This window comes from Sinocyclocheilus grahami, unplaced genomic scaffold, assembly GCF_001515645.1.
Source record: "Sinocyclocheilus grahami isolate Dianchi unplaced genomic scaffold, SAMN03320097.WGS_v1.1 scaffold340.1, whole genome shotgun sequence".
Classification (NCBI taxonomy): domain Eukaryota; kingdom Metazoa; phylum Chordata; class Actinopteri; order Cypriniformes; family Cyprinidae; genus Sinocyclocheilus; species Sinocyclocheilus grahami.
Window position 1 is genome coordinate 31,157 of NW_015505519.1, and position 15,836 is coordinate 46,992.

At 37.5% G+C, this 15,836-nt stretch overlaps 1 protein-coding gene across 1 annotated transcript in view; it reads left to right on the forward strand.

The window, feature by feature from the left end:
- LOC107603086 (protein FAM184A-like) overlaps positions 1-15,836 on the forward strand; it is an 83,633-nt gene that overhangs the window by 25,004 nt on the left and 42,793 nt on the right. Inside the window, exons 6-7 of the mRNA XM_016295786.1 lie at positions 7,299-7,452; positions 10,036-10,163. Of these exons, the coding sequence (XP_016151272.1) occupies positions 7,299-7,452; positions 10,036-10,163 (282 nt within the window). The remainder of the gene's footprint in view (positions 1-7,298; positions 7,453-10,035; positions 10,164-15,836) is intronic.

Genomic DNA, 15,836 nt, shown 5'->3' on the forward strand with positions numbered 1-15,836 from the left:
TTTAATAGAAATCCACATTTTCATACGTACTACAAAATTAAAGAATATTACAAAATCGAGTGGGCGAGTTTTCCTTATATTTATTTTATTTTTCATATAAAAATTCAAATGACCGGTTTTGGTTATATTTACTATTAATTGCAGAAGGTGCGCTCAGCAAAAATTACGAGAATATTGATGGTTTTCATGCTTAAGTCAAGTAAAAGACCACTTCTTAAACCAGACAAGGTTTTTTCGAGTTAAATTTAGAGTTAAAAAGTCATAATTGAGAGATATAAACTGGCAATTCTGAGAAATAAAGTCAGAATTGCGTGAATAAAAGCTTGCAATTGCGAGACACAGTCGCAATTCTGAGAAATAAAGTCAGAACTGTGAGATATAAACTCACAATTCAGACGTTTTTTCTCGCAATTGCGAGTTTATATCACGCAATTCTGACTTTTTTTGTCAGAATTGTGAGATATGAACTCGCAATTCTGAGAACATATCAGTCTTTTTCCCCCCTCAAAATTGGATTTATAAACTCGCAATTGCGAGTGAGAAAAAAGGTCAGAATTGCAAGAAAATAAGTCAGAATTGCTAGATGTAAATTCGCAATTGCGAGAAAAAAAGTCAGAATTTCGAGTTTTTAATTGTGACTTCATATCTGGCAATTCTGACTTTATATCTCACAATTGCGAGTTTATATCTCACAATTCTGTGAAAAAAAAAGTCAGAATTGTGAGATAAAATGTCGCAATTACCTTTTTTTTTTAATTCAGTGGCGGAAATGGACTTCCATACCTTATGCTATGGAGGCTCTCTCTTTTTTTTTTTTTTTTGATTCCTCAGTGTTTGCTAAATGTTCTGTAATTTATTAGTCATTATATAGCCTAATACAGCGTGTAGGCCGTGCCTCATCTTATTCGTTTTTGTTAATAACTTTTTGTAAGCTAGTTTGTCATTGAATACTATTTTATTGTTGTTGTGCATTTTAATTAAAAATAATGAATCCATCTTTTTTTTTTTTGTCTTAAAAGGTGAAAGGTCCCAAGTAAATTAGGTTATTAAATAAAAAACTAGCAAAACGAGTTGCGCGGTGTCCCCACCACTTTTCAAAGCAAAGTTACGCCACTACCCGTGGCAACAGTGTAAAAGTAGCCCGGAGTCAGAAGCACCTCTCCCGCAGCTGCATCTGCACTTCACATGCGTATGCTCGCGGGCGCGAATTAACAATCACAAATGGCTGCAAGGCGCTGGCTGGTGTGTGACTGGAGGCGGGACTAATTTGCACATTCATAGATCCTCGTATAGTAAATGAGGCAAGGGTGTAGAGTTACATTCAAGCTATTTTAAGGCATGAGAAAATTATTTTCACAAGAAAAAACATTTAAATATGTCCTTTTGATGATCAAAGATAAGTTTTAAGGGATAAAATATTTGACTACTGGGGGACTTTAATTTATATCTCACAATTCTGAGAGAAGATGTCAGAATTGTAAGATATGAACTCAGATTTGCGACATATACATTCTGAATTGCGATAAAGTCACAATATAAACTTGCAGAAAAAAAACCCCAGAAAATCACAACTGAGAAAAATTTCAGCACGGTGAGATACAAATTTGCAATTACCTTTTTATTTTTTATTCCGTTGCAGAAAAAAAAAACAGAATTGCAAAATGTAAACTCAGAATTGCAAGAAGAAAGATTTCTCGCTATTCCAAGTTTATATCTTGCAAATCTTTGTATCGCACAATTCTAACTTTTTCCTCAGAATTGCAAGATATAAACTCAGATTGGTGAGATATGAGCGATAAAATTACAATATTATCTTGCAGAAAAAAACTCAGAGTTGAGAGAAAAACATCAGTATTAAATAAATTGTATTTAATTATATACATTTGCGATTAGCTTTTTAATTTGCTATTCTACTGCTGAAACAAAAAAATAAAACAGAATTGCAAGATGTAACCTCATTATTGCAAGAAGAAAGATTTCTCGCTATTCCGAGTTTATATAATGCAAAGATTATATCTCATGATTCTAACTTTTTCCTCAGAACTCTGAGTTATGGGATATAAACTTGCAATTCTGAGAAGAAAATGTGAAATTATGAGATATATAATTCACAGTTGCAAGAAAAAAGTCTGAATTATGAGATTAAATGCAGCAATTCACTTTTCATTTTTTATCCCATGGTGGAAATAGGCTTCAATATACTCATCCAAACATATAGCATATAGCAAATGTTTTTCATTTATTCTGAAGCAGCTGCACTGATTTAAGTCTTGTCATACATAGTGTACTACTGTAAGAATTACTGTGAAAGTTTGGCAAGTCTAAAAAGAAAGCTGTTTTGTGGTCCTTGAGCTTTTCCAAAGTTGAGTAGTCCTGACTCAAAGCATCATAAAAACTGCTGGAATGGAAACAGATAGCCGGTTTCCAGATCTTTTATGAGGGGGTAAACTACATTAAGTGCCTACCAAAGCTAAATAAATCTAGTTTGAGAAGGCATGAGAGAGACGTTTTATATCCTGCCTCACCTGGCCATAGGGCAGTGGTGAGGCATTGCAGAGCTCTTATACTGGGTTATAGCCACCTTTCACTGGTATTGATCACACAGTTTTCCCTCTACAGCCTCTAGTATATTCCTTTGGATATATTCTAAGGGTTTCTCAAACCTACTTTTATTTTTCATCCTTTAGGTGTTTGAGATTCATTTTTATACTAGAGCATACACCGAAATTCTAGAATATTCTGTACTTCCTTGCCAGTAATAAATAATATGTATTTATTTACTTATTTGTGGCTATTAATAGTAATAGCACTGTGGTTAATTTTATACTAGAGCAAACTAAGAAATTCTAGAGAATTGTGTTCTTCCTTGCCAATAAAAACACACAGGCACACCCATAGTGTGCCATAGTTCATTCATTCATTAATTTGTTTGTTTTTGTTGTTGCTATTATTAATAAGAGGTTTTATTAGTTTTATCAGAAAACATAATTAATCATAATTTAATTAATTAAAAATTTAAAAAATTAATTTATAATAATCATAATCCATTATTATTATTATTATTGTGTGTGTCTATGTCTATGTCCATGTCCAAAAACACCCCTTAGCCATGATACAATAATTGTAGTACTGTGATACTTTTAACATCATTAATGCAGTGATATTTTAGCATCATTTTTAGTATCTATTATAGTTTTTATTAGTGTTTTGAATTCACTTTTATTTTTATGTTTTCATTGTTTGTAATAAACTGTGTAAATATTTTTTGTAATTGTTTGTGCTTTTGCCGTTTTTGTTTGTTTCTAAATACTGCAGTTTTATTTTTATTTCAATTTGTAATTTTAGTGTTTTAACTTAAAGGCAACATTTCTAATGTGTTTACTAAGTTTTTCCTGTAATATTTGTTTTATTTTAACTTCATTTCAATTAACAGAAGTGTTTTAATATGGTTGTAATGTTTTTTAAGGATAACAACACTGATATCAATGTAAATTGTTACACTTATTTAACACTTCAAGCTATCAATATAAAGTGCTGTCAATATAACCGTTATCAGTATAAACCTTTGCCTTTATAGTGGGTTGTTTTCTGTACTTCAGTATTTGAGGGGGATTCTCTCATTTATCTGAAAACCGTGTGAGTGTTGAATCCTAAAATAACTCACTAATTAATGCACAAGCTTTATTGGCAGGAAAAGAAGCGAAGTGTAATTTTTCCCACTCCAGATTCATTTCCACATAAGGAATGTGGCATCATCCTCGTAGCCCTTGAGGAGGTGAAAATGGCACTATGACATTAGAGTGGGAAGAAATGTGTGGAATAAACATCACAACTCTGCATTTGTGTGTGTGTGACTGCTGTAGTCATTCAGATTAAAAGCATCCTTCTGTAGATGTTTTTCTCAAGTGTGTGTGTGTGTGTGTGTGTGTGTGTGTGTGTTGCAACTCAGGCCGCTGTTGTCTCTGATAGTTGTCTGAATGACGGAAATGACCTGACCTTTTCAGTTTTACCGAGCCATTGGGCTGCTGGAGGAGTTGGCTTACTCTGGAGAAAACATAAACTCGCAGAACTGACACCACAGCCGTTTGATGCATGATATTTCTTTAGCTAGCAAAAGATGTGTCAGCAACACACTCCACACAATATGGAACTTCAATGATTCATTAGTTAACGAGTATAAGCAAAATTGTCACTGAATATTTCTGGTATCATCAGCCAACATTAATTCTCTGTTTCAAAAATATGTGAGCTGCCTTTCTGGCTACTGCCTAGCTGATAGAAGATACTAGCACACATAAATATTGGGTGAAATGAATGCTGTACTGTAAGTTACCATCTCACGATTTGGAACAGAGCTTGGGAAAGATACTTTGAACCTGTGGCATAGCGTAGATCACATGCTTTCACAAATCCAGCTCAAAACATTTCTTCCTTGCAATCCCACTTTTTCACCATCATAATTTCTTGTCATTTCTCTTTTCTTTTCTATAGAAGTTTATATAAATAAATATATTGCAAAAGTGTCCATATATATATATGCTGTATATATATATATCAATCTACACTCCATAATGATAAAAAAAAAAACTTCAATGATTCCATTACATAAGTACTCATACCCATATCTGGGACAGATGAAATTTAGCTCAGGAGCATTCATATTGCTTGTAGATATTACTACACTTCGAGTGAAGTTAACCTGTGGCAAATTCAGTCGAATGGGTATGATTTGGAAAGGCACACACATCTTAATAGATGTTTAACAGCTGATAATGCTTATCAGAGCAAACTGATAAGGGCTTTGGTTAGAGTGGTGACCAAGAAGCTGATGGTCACTCTAGTTGAGATCCATGATCATTTGTGGAGATAGGAGAAATGACAAACATCGCTGCAACACTCCACTGATCTGGGCTTTATGGCGGTGTGGCAAAACTCAATCCTCTCCTCAGTGAACACACTTGGAATTTGTAAAACAGCACCTAAAGGACCATCAGACTGTGAGAAACAATATTATCTGGTCTAATGAACCTCAATTCCAAGCATCATGTTTGAAGGAAACCAGGCACTGCTCATCACCTGCAGAGTACCATCCTAAACGTAAAGTGTGCTGGTAGCAGCCTCGTGCTGTGGGCTGTTTTTCAGCGACAGGGACTGAGGGACTCGTCAGAGTAGAAGAAAAGCTCAATGCACCAAAATATTGAGATAGCCTTAATGAAAACCCAGATCAGGGCATTCAGAACCTCAGACTGGGCAGAAGGTTCACCTTCCAACAGGACAATGAACCTAAACAAAGCAAGAGTGGCTTATAGACAACCCTGTAAATGTGCTTGAGTGGCCCAGCCACAGCCTGGGATTGAACCCAATCAAATATTTCTGCAGAAACCTGAAAATGTGCGTCTGCCCCCATCCAACCTGACAGAGCTTGAGAGGTGAAGAGGTGAGGAGAAGAATGGTAAAGTAAATGTCTGTTTATTTATAGATGGTTTTATATATTATATTTATATATATATATTTTCTTTCTTTCTTGTTTGTAATCCTCTCAGGACTGTATTGTTTTAAATAAGTCATATTGAACAAATCTCTTCAAGACCATGTGGTATGTTTTTTTTGTGTCTCAGTTCATCTCTGTTGATCTTCCCCATCAGTTGTTTTATTTTGATCCCCGCATTAAAACGGCTCAGTTCCAGCATGGTTCTGCCAACTGGCTTGGTGCAGTCTGTGTTTACTGAAGCGGTTGGTCTAATTTGTGTTCCCTGTCATTCCCTAACCCACTTCCTCTCGCATCCGCACCCCACTCTGCTGGATATCACTGACTCTAAAGTGGCTTTCAGTGGAGGCAGGTGCCCTGCATTACCCCTCATTATGTCAGTGTATTTCCAGCGCTCAAACAGCTCCATTCTCTTAATCTAATTCAGGGGGCTGTAATTTGCATTCCTCTGGCTGGGCGCTAGACGGCAACCATTCAAGATCCTTAACAAGCTTGCGGAGATGCTTAAGTGCCTTCTGATAGAGTAATAATTCCTGTGATTGACAGTTGTTTGAGAAATACGCCACATTTATACCTGTGTTCCTGGCTAAGTGCTGCTTTCTTTTGATGCCTGTTATGCATATTTTGCAAGTGCACCTGTTGCAATTCTGATTCACCTTGATGAAAAGACCTGCTTAGACTAGTATGAATTTCATGAGGTTCTGGTCCATTCATACAGAATTCTATAGAATTGGTCCAAAGTCAGAGTTGTAAATGCTGGGGGGAAAAAAATATTTTTCCAAACAATTTGTATGTATGAAAATTGTATAATATCCAATGTACACATTTCTAGTAATTGTGCAGTTAATTCTCATATTCAAATTACAAAGAAAATATAAAATAAAGATTTTTTTTGAACATCACCTTTTAAAATAATCAAAAAGATACTTTTAAAAATAACAATGGAAAAAAATACAAAAATCATTTTTCAAGTTGAAATTTAGGGGTTAGGGTTCGGGAAAGCCACCTCCCAATTGAAAGTTCCCAATAAATGATGTATTAAATATTATTAAATATATTTTAAATATTGTTTGTTTCAATACATAATAGAAGGATCTTAGTAAACATCTGAAGATCTGAATACTTAAATGCTTTTTAAATGTGTTTTTTGGTTGTGGGAATGGCCCATATACAGTATATATGTATAAGTTAGATTTTATATATAAAATAATATTTTTTGTTTATTTTTCTGTTAGCTAACATATTTAACTACAATTCAACATGCCTTCCACTTTTTTTACGTTCTCACGCAGATTTTTTCTTACTGGTTTTGTTGTTTTTCCAAGTGATGTTTTTGTCTTTTGACTTTTGAGCATCTAGTCCTCTATCCAGGTTTATGCTTACCATATATATATTTAAATAATTTTATTTTTTTTGTCAGTTTTACTGCAAGCAGACTGAATGTCAAACTGTTTTGTACAAAGGCCCTGAAGGGCAAAGTAAAACATTTCTGAAGTTTCTCCTTGAGTCAAGTTCTTACATTATTTATTTTTCTGTTGTGTGTAGCAGCAAAAATAGGCAAGAAAAAAATTTCAATGATTTTTCATTTTCTTGCTTTGATTTTTCATCCCCCTTTGATGTGGGGGATGTGATTGATGTGGGGCCCCACATATACAAGATGTCCTGGAAAGGCAATGCCTTATTTTTTTGAAAGAAGCATCAGTATATTTTCCTAAGTCAAATATACTGTTTATGTAGATTGTACATTTGTCACCTCTAATGAGCTGGTGGGTGTGTGTGTGTGTGTGTGTGTGTGTGTGTGTGTGTGTAGGAGCTTGAGGAGCGTCTACGGCAGCAGCACCACATGGAGCTTCAGGCTCTGCGAGAGGCTCACAGGCAGAACATCGAGACTCTGAAACAGCAGTCAGAGCAAGAGCTGCAGACCCTCCGCTTCGAACTGGAGGATGAGGGCAAGGCCATGCTGGGTAAAACAGACATACATTCATTCACAGACCTGCTGTATAAACCCTTCAGAACCTGTTATTATTTACTCTAGGTCAAATGCAGTCTTTAGGACTGAATGTCTACACTGTCATCTGTCATTTTGTGAGTGGTGAATTCAGATCCAATTGCTGAGACAATAGAGTCAATATCTGTAATATCTATATTGGTTTCCATAGTAATGGCTTATGTGGCAGCAAAAGTGTAGCTGTCATGATGAAAAAAGATCAAAACGCTAGAGCCCAACCGATATATCGTTTTGCCGATTTTATCGTCCGATATGAGCCTGTCGCAGATATATCGTATCGGCGAATATGCCGCTGATATGCCACCGATATGAACATTAACAGAAAGTTACAGAACATAAAACGCAGATAAAATGCTTGTAAATGGTGTAATTACATAGTTTGTCCAGCAGAGCGCGCTCCATTGTTTGCTGCTGGTGACCTGGATGAAATGCTTTAAAGCTTAAGTGTATGGAATACCATTGAATCTTTGAACGGCCATATCTCCGTAGCGGCACAGTGGATCCGCACCAAATTCGGGGATCCCTCGAATGCCGAGTCTCAAGGCCCCCTTTCAATGAGACCACCCCCGCGTCGATAGCCCCCGGGGTCCGGGAGTTACGGGCGGTTAAATTCGCGGCCGGGCGCCGACCGATCTGGCCAACACTTTCACTTCAGTAAGGAGGTCTCTTGTTCAGGCAGCAGCATTCAAGCATTGATTTATTCGACCGTAAGTGCCCTGCGAAGTGGACTTCACATGATATTCCGCCATGATTCCAGTTCCAAGGGAATGTACACGTTACATTCAAAGGGCATTAAAGTGCGTGAGACGAGAATTTAAATTGTATTTATTTACAGAGGTATATTATATCACACTTCACACTTCTCTAGTAAGTTTCGTCTGTGTGTGAAGACAGTAGCGCAAATCCGTGAATGAATGTTCAGAAGTGAAATAAACTTCAACGGAATAAAGTTGAATGGAATTTAATTGAAATAAAGTTAAATAAACTTCAGCTTTACTGTTCAGTGCACTGATGTCAAACTCATTTTGGATAATAAAGTTTATTGTTAAATTGATAAATGCCCTGCCTCCATTACGTATCTCTGTCACATCATTAAAAGTGTTTGATCACCACATTTGAGTGATCATTGCAAAAAATGTGTTTATGTATATATATATTCTGTTTATGTATATACTGTATTCTATATATAGTACCAGTCAAAAGTTTGGACACATAAATGGGAAAGTGTCCAAACTTTTGACTGGTACTGTACTATAATAAAAACAAAGAATATCAGCCGATATATCGATATCAGCCTTTTTTTACTCCCTAAAATCGGTAACGGGATCGGCCCCCAAGAAACCCATATCGGTCAGGCTCTACAAAAAGCTATCCATTTTGCCACTGCCTAAAGAAACCCAAATTAAAATGCCTGTTTAGACTGAAATACATTTCCAAAGCTCATTTTAATATGATATCAATATATAATCAGGTTGGATCAATGTGTTTTTTTATATATATAATAATATTATTATTATTATTATTATTATTATTATTCAACTCTCCTAAAAGAGTGTACTTGGTTCTCATAAAGTACATAACATTTTGCTTTACTTAATCAAAAGAGAAGAATAATTTTATTCTACAAAAAAATAAAGAACAACATTGGATGGGTTTTTTAACTTTATTATTTTAATTTTATTTTATTTTATTTTAACTGATATGACCAAACAGCATCTCTTTTGTATCTTAGGAGTCCAATATTTCAGGAAATTAAAAATATTTTGTGTGTGTGTGTGTGTGTGTGTGTGTGTGTGTGTGTGTGTGTGTGTGTCAGTCTCAACTGGAAAATCTGGAAATATGATGTGGCCCAACACTGCATGATTTACAAAGTTCAAATTAAAATGTAATTTATTCAGTTTTATTAAAATTTTATTAAAGTTGCTCGGTTATGCTCCAATTTATGCTCAAACTCACAAAAAAAATGTGCCATATATCTGGATATATCTCATGATTTGGTTTCATGGAGCTGGGGAAAAATAAGAAATAATATAGTAAATAATTTACATTTTGCATCATTTTGTTAAATGGCTTGTTGACTGCACAATAAACACTGGACAATAAAAAGAGACAATTGGAAATAAAATGGCTTCCTTATTCGTCCTATGCCATGTTAATAATTTAGCATTTTGTTGGTAATATTAATAAATGGTAATACATTTTCTTTGTACACCAAGCAGTGTTGGTACTAGATGTTGAATGTAAAACCTCAGAGTCCTGAAGCAAAACCAGCAGAGTTCTACAGCTCTAATTATAGCTCAATCTCATCGAAATAAGGCATAAATGGAAGAAACTGGAAAGGAGCATAATGAGGGAGTGCTGACAGGAAATTGCAGATGGAGGAACGAGTGTTACTTCCATTTCCACCTGTGACGTTTATGCTTTAGGGAGAGTTGGAGATGAATGATTTTTTATTCAGCTCCAGACAGCAGATCATCTCCCTGAAATAGTCCTGTTTTTCATTCCCTATGTCTCTCTCTTTCTCTTGTTCTCCTCTCAGCATCCCTGCGTTCAGAGCTGAACCATCTTCACGCATCAGCCATTGAACATATGCGTCAAACCCATCAACAGGAAACAGCGGCTGCCAAACAGGAAATGGAGAACGCTCTGGAGCAGAGCAGAGTAAAGGTAAACTCTATCCACAGCAGGGTTATTATATTTCACAAGAAGTGTATTATTGTGGTGTCATCGATTTTAGATTTGCTCATACATGTCACATACAAAAAGCAGTAATTGGTTGTTTTGCATTTCAATCAAAAGGCGTTTTTTATTTATTTTTATTTTTTTTAACTGAATACACACTACCGTTCAAAAATGTGGGGTTTGGTAATATTTCTTAAAATGTATTTTAAAGAAATATCTTGTGTTCGCAAAGGCTGCATTTACACAGTTAAAATACTGTAATATTGTGAATTTTTATTACAATTTAAAATTGCTATTTTCTATTTTAATATATTTTAAAATGTAATTTATTTCTGTGATGTAAAGCTGAATTTTCAGCATCTTTACTTCAGTCTTCAGTGTCACATGATCCTTCAGAAATCATTCTGATATGCTGATTTGCTGCTCAAGGGTCTTTTTTTATTATTATTATCAATGTTGAAAAAAGTTGTGCTGCTTAATACTTTTGTGGAAACTGTGAAACATTTTTGTTTCAGGATTCTTTAATGAACAGAAAGTTCAAAAGAACAGCATTTATTTGAATTATGAATGTTTTGTAATATTATAAATGCCTTTGCTATCACATTTTAATCAGCTTTTTTAAATCAAATTTAATGCATTCTTTTTTTAATAAAAGTATAATTTTTTATATTTTTTTTTTATTACTTTTGAATGGTAGTGTACATGCATTCAGTACACAGATTAAAAATGTGTATTCATATGTATTCAGTCTTTAGTAATCATTCACACTTTTTAAATTATTATTTAAACAAATTATCTGCGAGTCAGTATTTTTGCTGTAGCTTCAGTATATTCCCATCATTCCCTGACTGTCTCCTATACAGTCCCATTGTCTCTTAATGGAGACAGAGACTAACAGTAAGTTTAGTTAATGAATGCTTTTCCAAGAAAGGACAAATCAATAACGTTCTGCCAACAGTTGGCTGCTATGAAAGAAAAGGACCTTAATAAATACTCTTGTCATCTGGCTCATGTATAAGACAACAGTTAAACAAAAGAAACGCTGACAGGATTGTTGGCCAAGCAACTGAAAGGTTGTACAATTTGAGTCTTAAACGCAGACCTCAGGGGAAAATATGTCTATGTAACACACATACACACAGAATCAAACTGCAAAGTACTTTTGCATCTCAGTAAGGGCCTGTGATTGAAGTAAAATTGCACTTTCTGTGTAATTGCACTCCGTTTTTATCTGTTTATCTGGATAGTTGTGATATTTTGGTCTTCAGTTCATTAGGTTAGCATGTGTCTTATGTAATACTATATTTTGTGGACTTTTTGTGGCTTTTAATAAATAGGATACAGGAATACAGGATTTATATTAATATTGGAAAACTTGGATTTTTAAAAAGTAGTTTTTAGCAAACCGGCACCCCCAGGTGACAATGATCTTCTTTACTTTAGTAGCGCCATATCAATACTAATTAATTCTCAAGCTCCTGGGGCTCAAATCTGTCTTGTGAGAACTTGCCTAATGTCCCACAGGTCAAAGGGCAAATTCAGTGTGATCTTTGCTAAAGAGAGGCTGCGAACTCAGAGAAAACAGCATCAGTGTTGTTCAGCTCTCTCAGGAGTTCAACAAAACCTGCACTGCTGGCGTCGGGAAGAAATCTATTTTTTTACTAAGCGTTTCCAGCCTCGGTGCGTCATACATCACCCAGGAATAACAAATGAGTATACTCGGAAAGCTCAGATGCATGGTTTTTGGGTCAAACTGTGAATATTTGTGTCGTGTTTCACGTGCGTCTACAATCAAACTGCGTGTCTGTCTCGAGGACACGGTTGACTTTGTTGTGTTCAGTTTTCTGTAATGCCCTCACATACTCTCAGTAACATCCCTTACATCATAAGGCTGGAAAAAAGTGTTTAACCTTCCCCCAAGACTCCTGCCGATCCCACTGGTTATGACAGCACAGGCAGATGTGTCATGAAAGAGCCGTGAGAAACATGGCTTTGTGTTTTCTAGTTTAAGTCACAGTAGCAAAAAGTGTAAAAATTGCTTTGTCAGTTAATTTAATGAAAAAAAAATGTAATTGTGTAGAATTTAGTTAAATGATTTTATTTTATATTTTTTATTATTTTATTTTATTGTTTTATATTATATTTTATTTTATTTATGCACCAATGAATTTAAGGCTGCAGTGAGATTCTATTCCTGGTTTAATGAGCTATGTAAGATTTGCTGGCCAAAGTCGCAATGCAAAGAATTGAGTTTTACTTCTATAGTGATCGGCACGGCTACTTGCACCACAGCGTCTCCTGGTAGACTCTCATATGAATCATAACTGGCTTGAAATCAGTTTTGTCCCCTGGCTGTTAATATTTGAATGTAATAAATCGAGTCTTGCAGGCACATTCCCTTCTTTATTTTACAGGTTAGCACCAAGGTCATATGGCCTTTATGACAGCTTTATGAATTGTTTTTTTCATATGCGTTAAAGGTAGAAAGCCCGATCATTTAATCCACATGCTCAATAAGTGATCCAACGGCTCCCAGGGGTCTGGTTCCTCAAACGAGTGCCTGCTTTCACAATACGCACAGTATTTATTAAAGCCTGTGCTGCTGTGCTGTGCTCCTACACCATGAATCTCTCAGCCGATGGATAACCATTAGCGCTATCTTACACGGGTCGCCACTTTTTCTGACACACTGATTTGCTGTCAGTAATAAACGTGCTTCTCCCCAGCTGCTGAGATGACTGTATGAAGACTGAGAGAAAGAGGAACAGAGAAATCTAACACTCCCCAGAAAAGCTCCTGGGTGCATAACTCTAACTATTCAGTGCTTTTCTCTGCAACAATAATGGAATGTGATTTGAATTTTCTCACTTTGTGGATGTTTTCAGCAAATGTTAATGTATTTGATTCTTTGACTCTTGGAATGGACATGACATCGAAAGAAGGAAGTAGCAAGACTCTTGAGAAATTAGTAGCTGGACATGTTCTTCAGACTTGCGTGTGTGGATGGGCGAAAGTAACATCAACCCATGGTCTTAAGATACATCAAGGACGGAAGAAATGCCTAAAAACCACCAACCCAGGGCCCTGTCTGTCAAGGAAAAGGTTAAATCAGTCGGATGAAACTCAGCGGCAGGAAGAAACCCACAGTCCGCAGAGAATCAGCACCCCAGGGATTGAGGAGGAAGCTTCAGGCAGAACCACCAGTCCAAGACAACAACCAGCCCACCGCAAAAAAGAAAACATGCAAGGATGTAAGCCGTTGGTGAAATGGCTGAAGTCTAACAGCAAAGAGTGGGAAACCATCAACACAGACTTAAGCCTTATCCTAAGTAACATCAAAGGATCAGCCGAGAAGAAGCTGGAGAAGATGGGCGACCTTATCTACAGCTACGGAGAGGAGAAATGTGGAGTGAAGGAGCAAGTAAGAAAGAAAGACATGCTTCCCGCCCCCAAGTCCCGTCGGCTGCAAAAAATTCAACAACTTGTGAAAGAGAGGCGACGGCTAAGAAAGTTGTGGAGAAAGGCGACAGTAGAAGAAAGGGAAGGCATTAACTTCCTTCAAGAGGACCTAAAGCACAGGCTCTCAAAACTTCGTCGAGCAGAAAGCCTACGGATGCGTCGGAAGAAGAAAGAAAAAGCCAGAACCGATTTCTATAAAGACCCTTTTAAGTTTGTGAAAGGTATATTCACAAAGGAGAAGAGTGGATCCCTGAAAACATCAAAAGATCAGGTTGAAGAGCATTTGAGAACCATCTATACTGATGGAAAAAAAGATGAACCGATCGTTGTCCCCACTGACATCCCTCCCAAGCTGAGCGAGGTGAAGCAGGCAGTGAAAAAAGCAACCGCTGGAGGTAGGCATCATGGCGGGGTGCACCATCTCCCCATTGGCCTTTACGATGGCAATGGAGATTATTATCAGAGCCTCAAAATGGGTCGTGGGAGGAGAACGACTACAATGTAATCAGAGGTTACCACCAATTCGAGCCTATATGGACGATCTAACAACACTCACAACAACTGTCCCCTGCACCAAGAGACTGCTGGAGAAACTTCATCAAAATATAACATGGGCGAGGATGAAGTTAAAGCCCAGTAAGTGCAGAAGTATCTCCATCGTGAAAGGCCAAGTCACAGACCAAAGATTTTATGTCGGCGGAACACCCGTCCCAACTGTCTCAGAAATGCCAGTAAAGAGCTTGGGGAGATGGTATGATGCGAAACTCAAAGACACCGAGCAGTTTGAACATCTAAAAAATTATACCAGCATGTACATGGAGAGCATTAACAAGACATTGTTACCAGGAAAACTCAAGTTGTGGTGCTTTCAGTTTGGCATATTCCCAAGATGTTAACTGTGTATGAGATCCCCATCACCAAAGTTGAAAAGTTGGAACGGCTGATAAGCATACAGCTGAAGCAGTGGCTTGGAATTCCACATTGTTTAAGTTCCGTTGGACTTTATGGACATGGCAAGTTGGAATTATCTATTACAGGGCTCGTGGAAGAGTTCAAATGTACCAAGGCAAGGCTCGTCATGACCCTAACTGAATCTGAGGATGCAGTCATTCGAACAGCGGCCCCCCGGGTGGTAGCGGGAAGGAAGTGGACTCCATCGGAAGCTGTTCAGAGTGTAAAGTCTGCGCTTCACTTCAGAGATGTGGTTGGACAAGTACAGCATGGGAGGGCAGGGTTCGGACTCATCCCAAAAACTCCTCTGTGGCACAAAGCAACATCAGTGCAGAAGAGACAGCTAGTGGTAGAAGAAGTCAGGAGACAGGAGGAGGGTGAGCGATATGCCAAAGCCGTCTCAATGGCCAAGCAGGGGAAATGGACCAACTGGGAGGGCCTGGAGAAGAAAAAGCTCAGCTGGCATGACATCTGGCAGATGGATGGAGCGCGGCTGAGTTTTGTTATCAGAGCCACATACGACCTGCTGCCCTCCCCTCAAAATCTGAAAGGGTGGTATGGAGAAGATCCCGCCTGTTCCCTGTGTCAAGTACCTGCATCCCTAAGGCACATTCTATCAGGGTGCACTACAAGTCTTACCCAAGGGCGCTATACTTGGCGGCATAACCAAGTACTTAGAGTGCTGGCATCAATACTGGAACAGAAACGAACCACCACAAACAACCTCCCATAAACATTGGCAGGACAGGTTAACTTCACAAATTTCGTACCAGCTGGCCAACATCAAGAGAATCGTACAATACCTAAAGATGCAAGCTTCCTGCAATCAGCGCGGGATTGGAAATTGGAAGTGGACCTTAATAAGAAGCTTGTGTTTCCCCCAGAAATAGTGGCTACAACACTGCGGCCAGACATGGTCCTGTGGTCTCCAACAACAAAGCTGGTATATGTTGTCGAATTAACAGTACCATGGGAAGAGGGGGTTGAAGAGGCTTATGAGAGGAAAAAGAACAAATATTCCGACCTGGCAGCTGAAGTATCCCAGAACGGCTGGAAGACTAGCATCTTCCCAGTAGAGGTGGGATGCAGGGGTTTTGTTGCAACATCTACCACCAGTTTGCTGAGGAAAATAGGGGTGAAGGGTCGCTCTCTCCAACAGGCCATCAAGTCCATATCAAGTGCTTATGAAAAAAGCAGTAACTGGCTCTGGATCAAGCGTAAGGACCCCATCTGGGCAGCAAGGTAGAG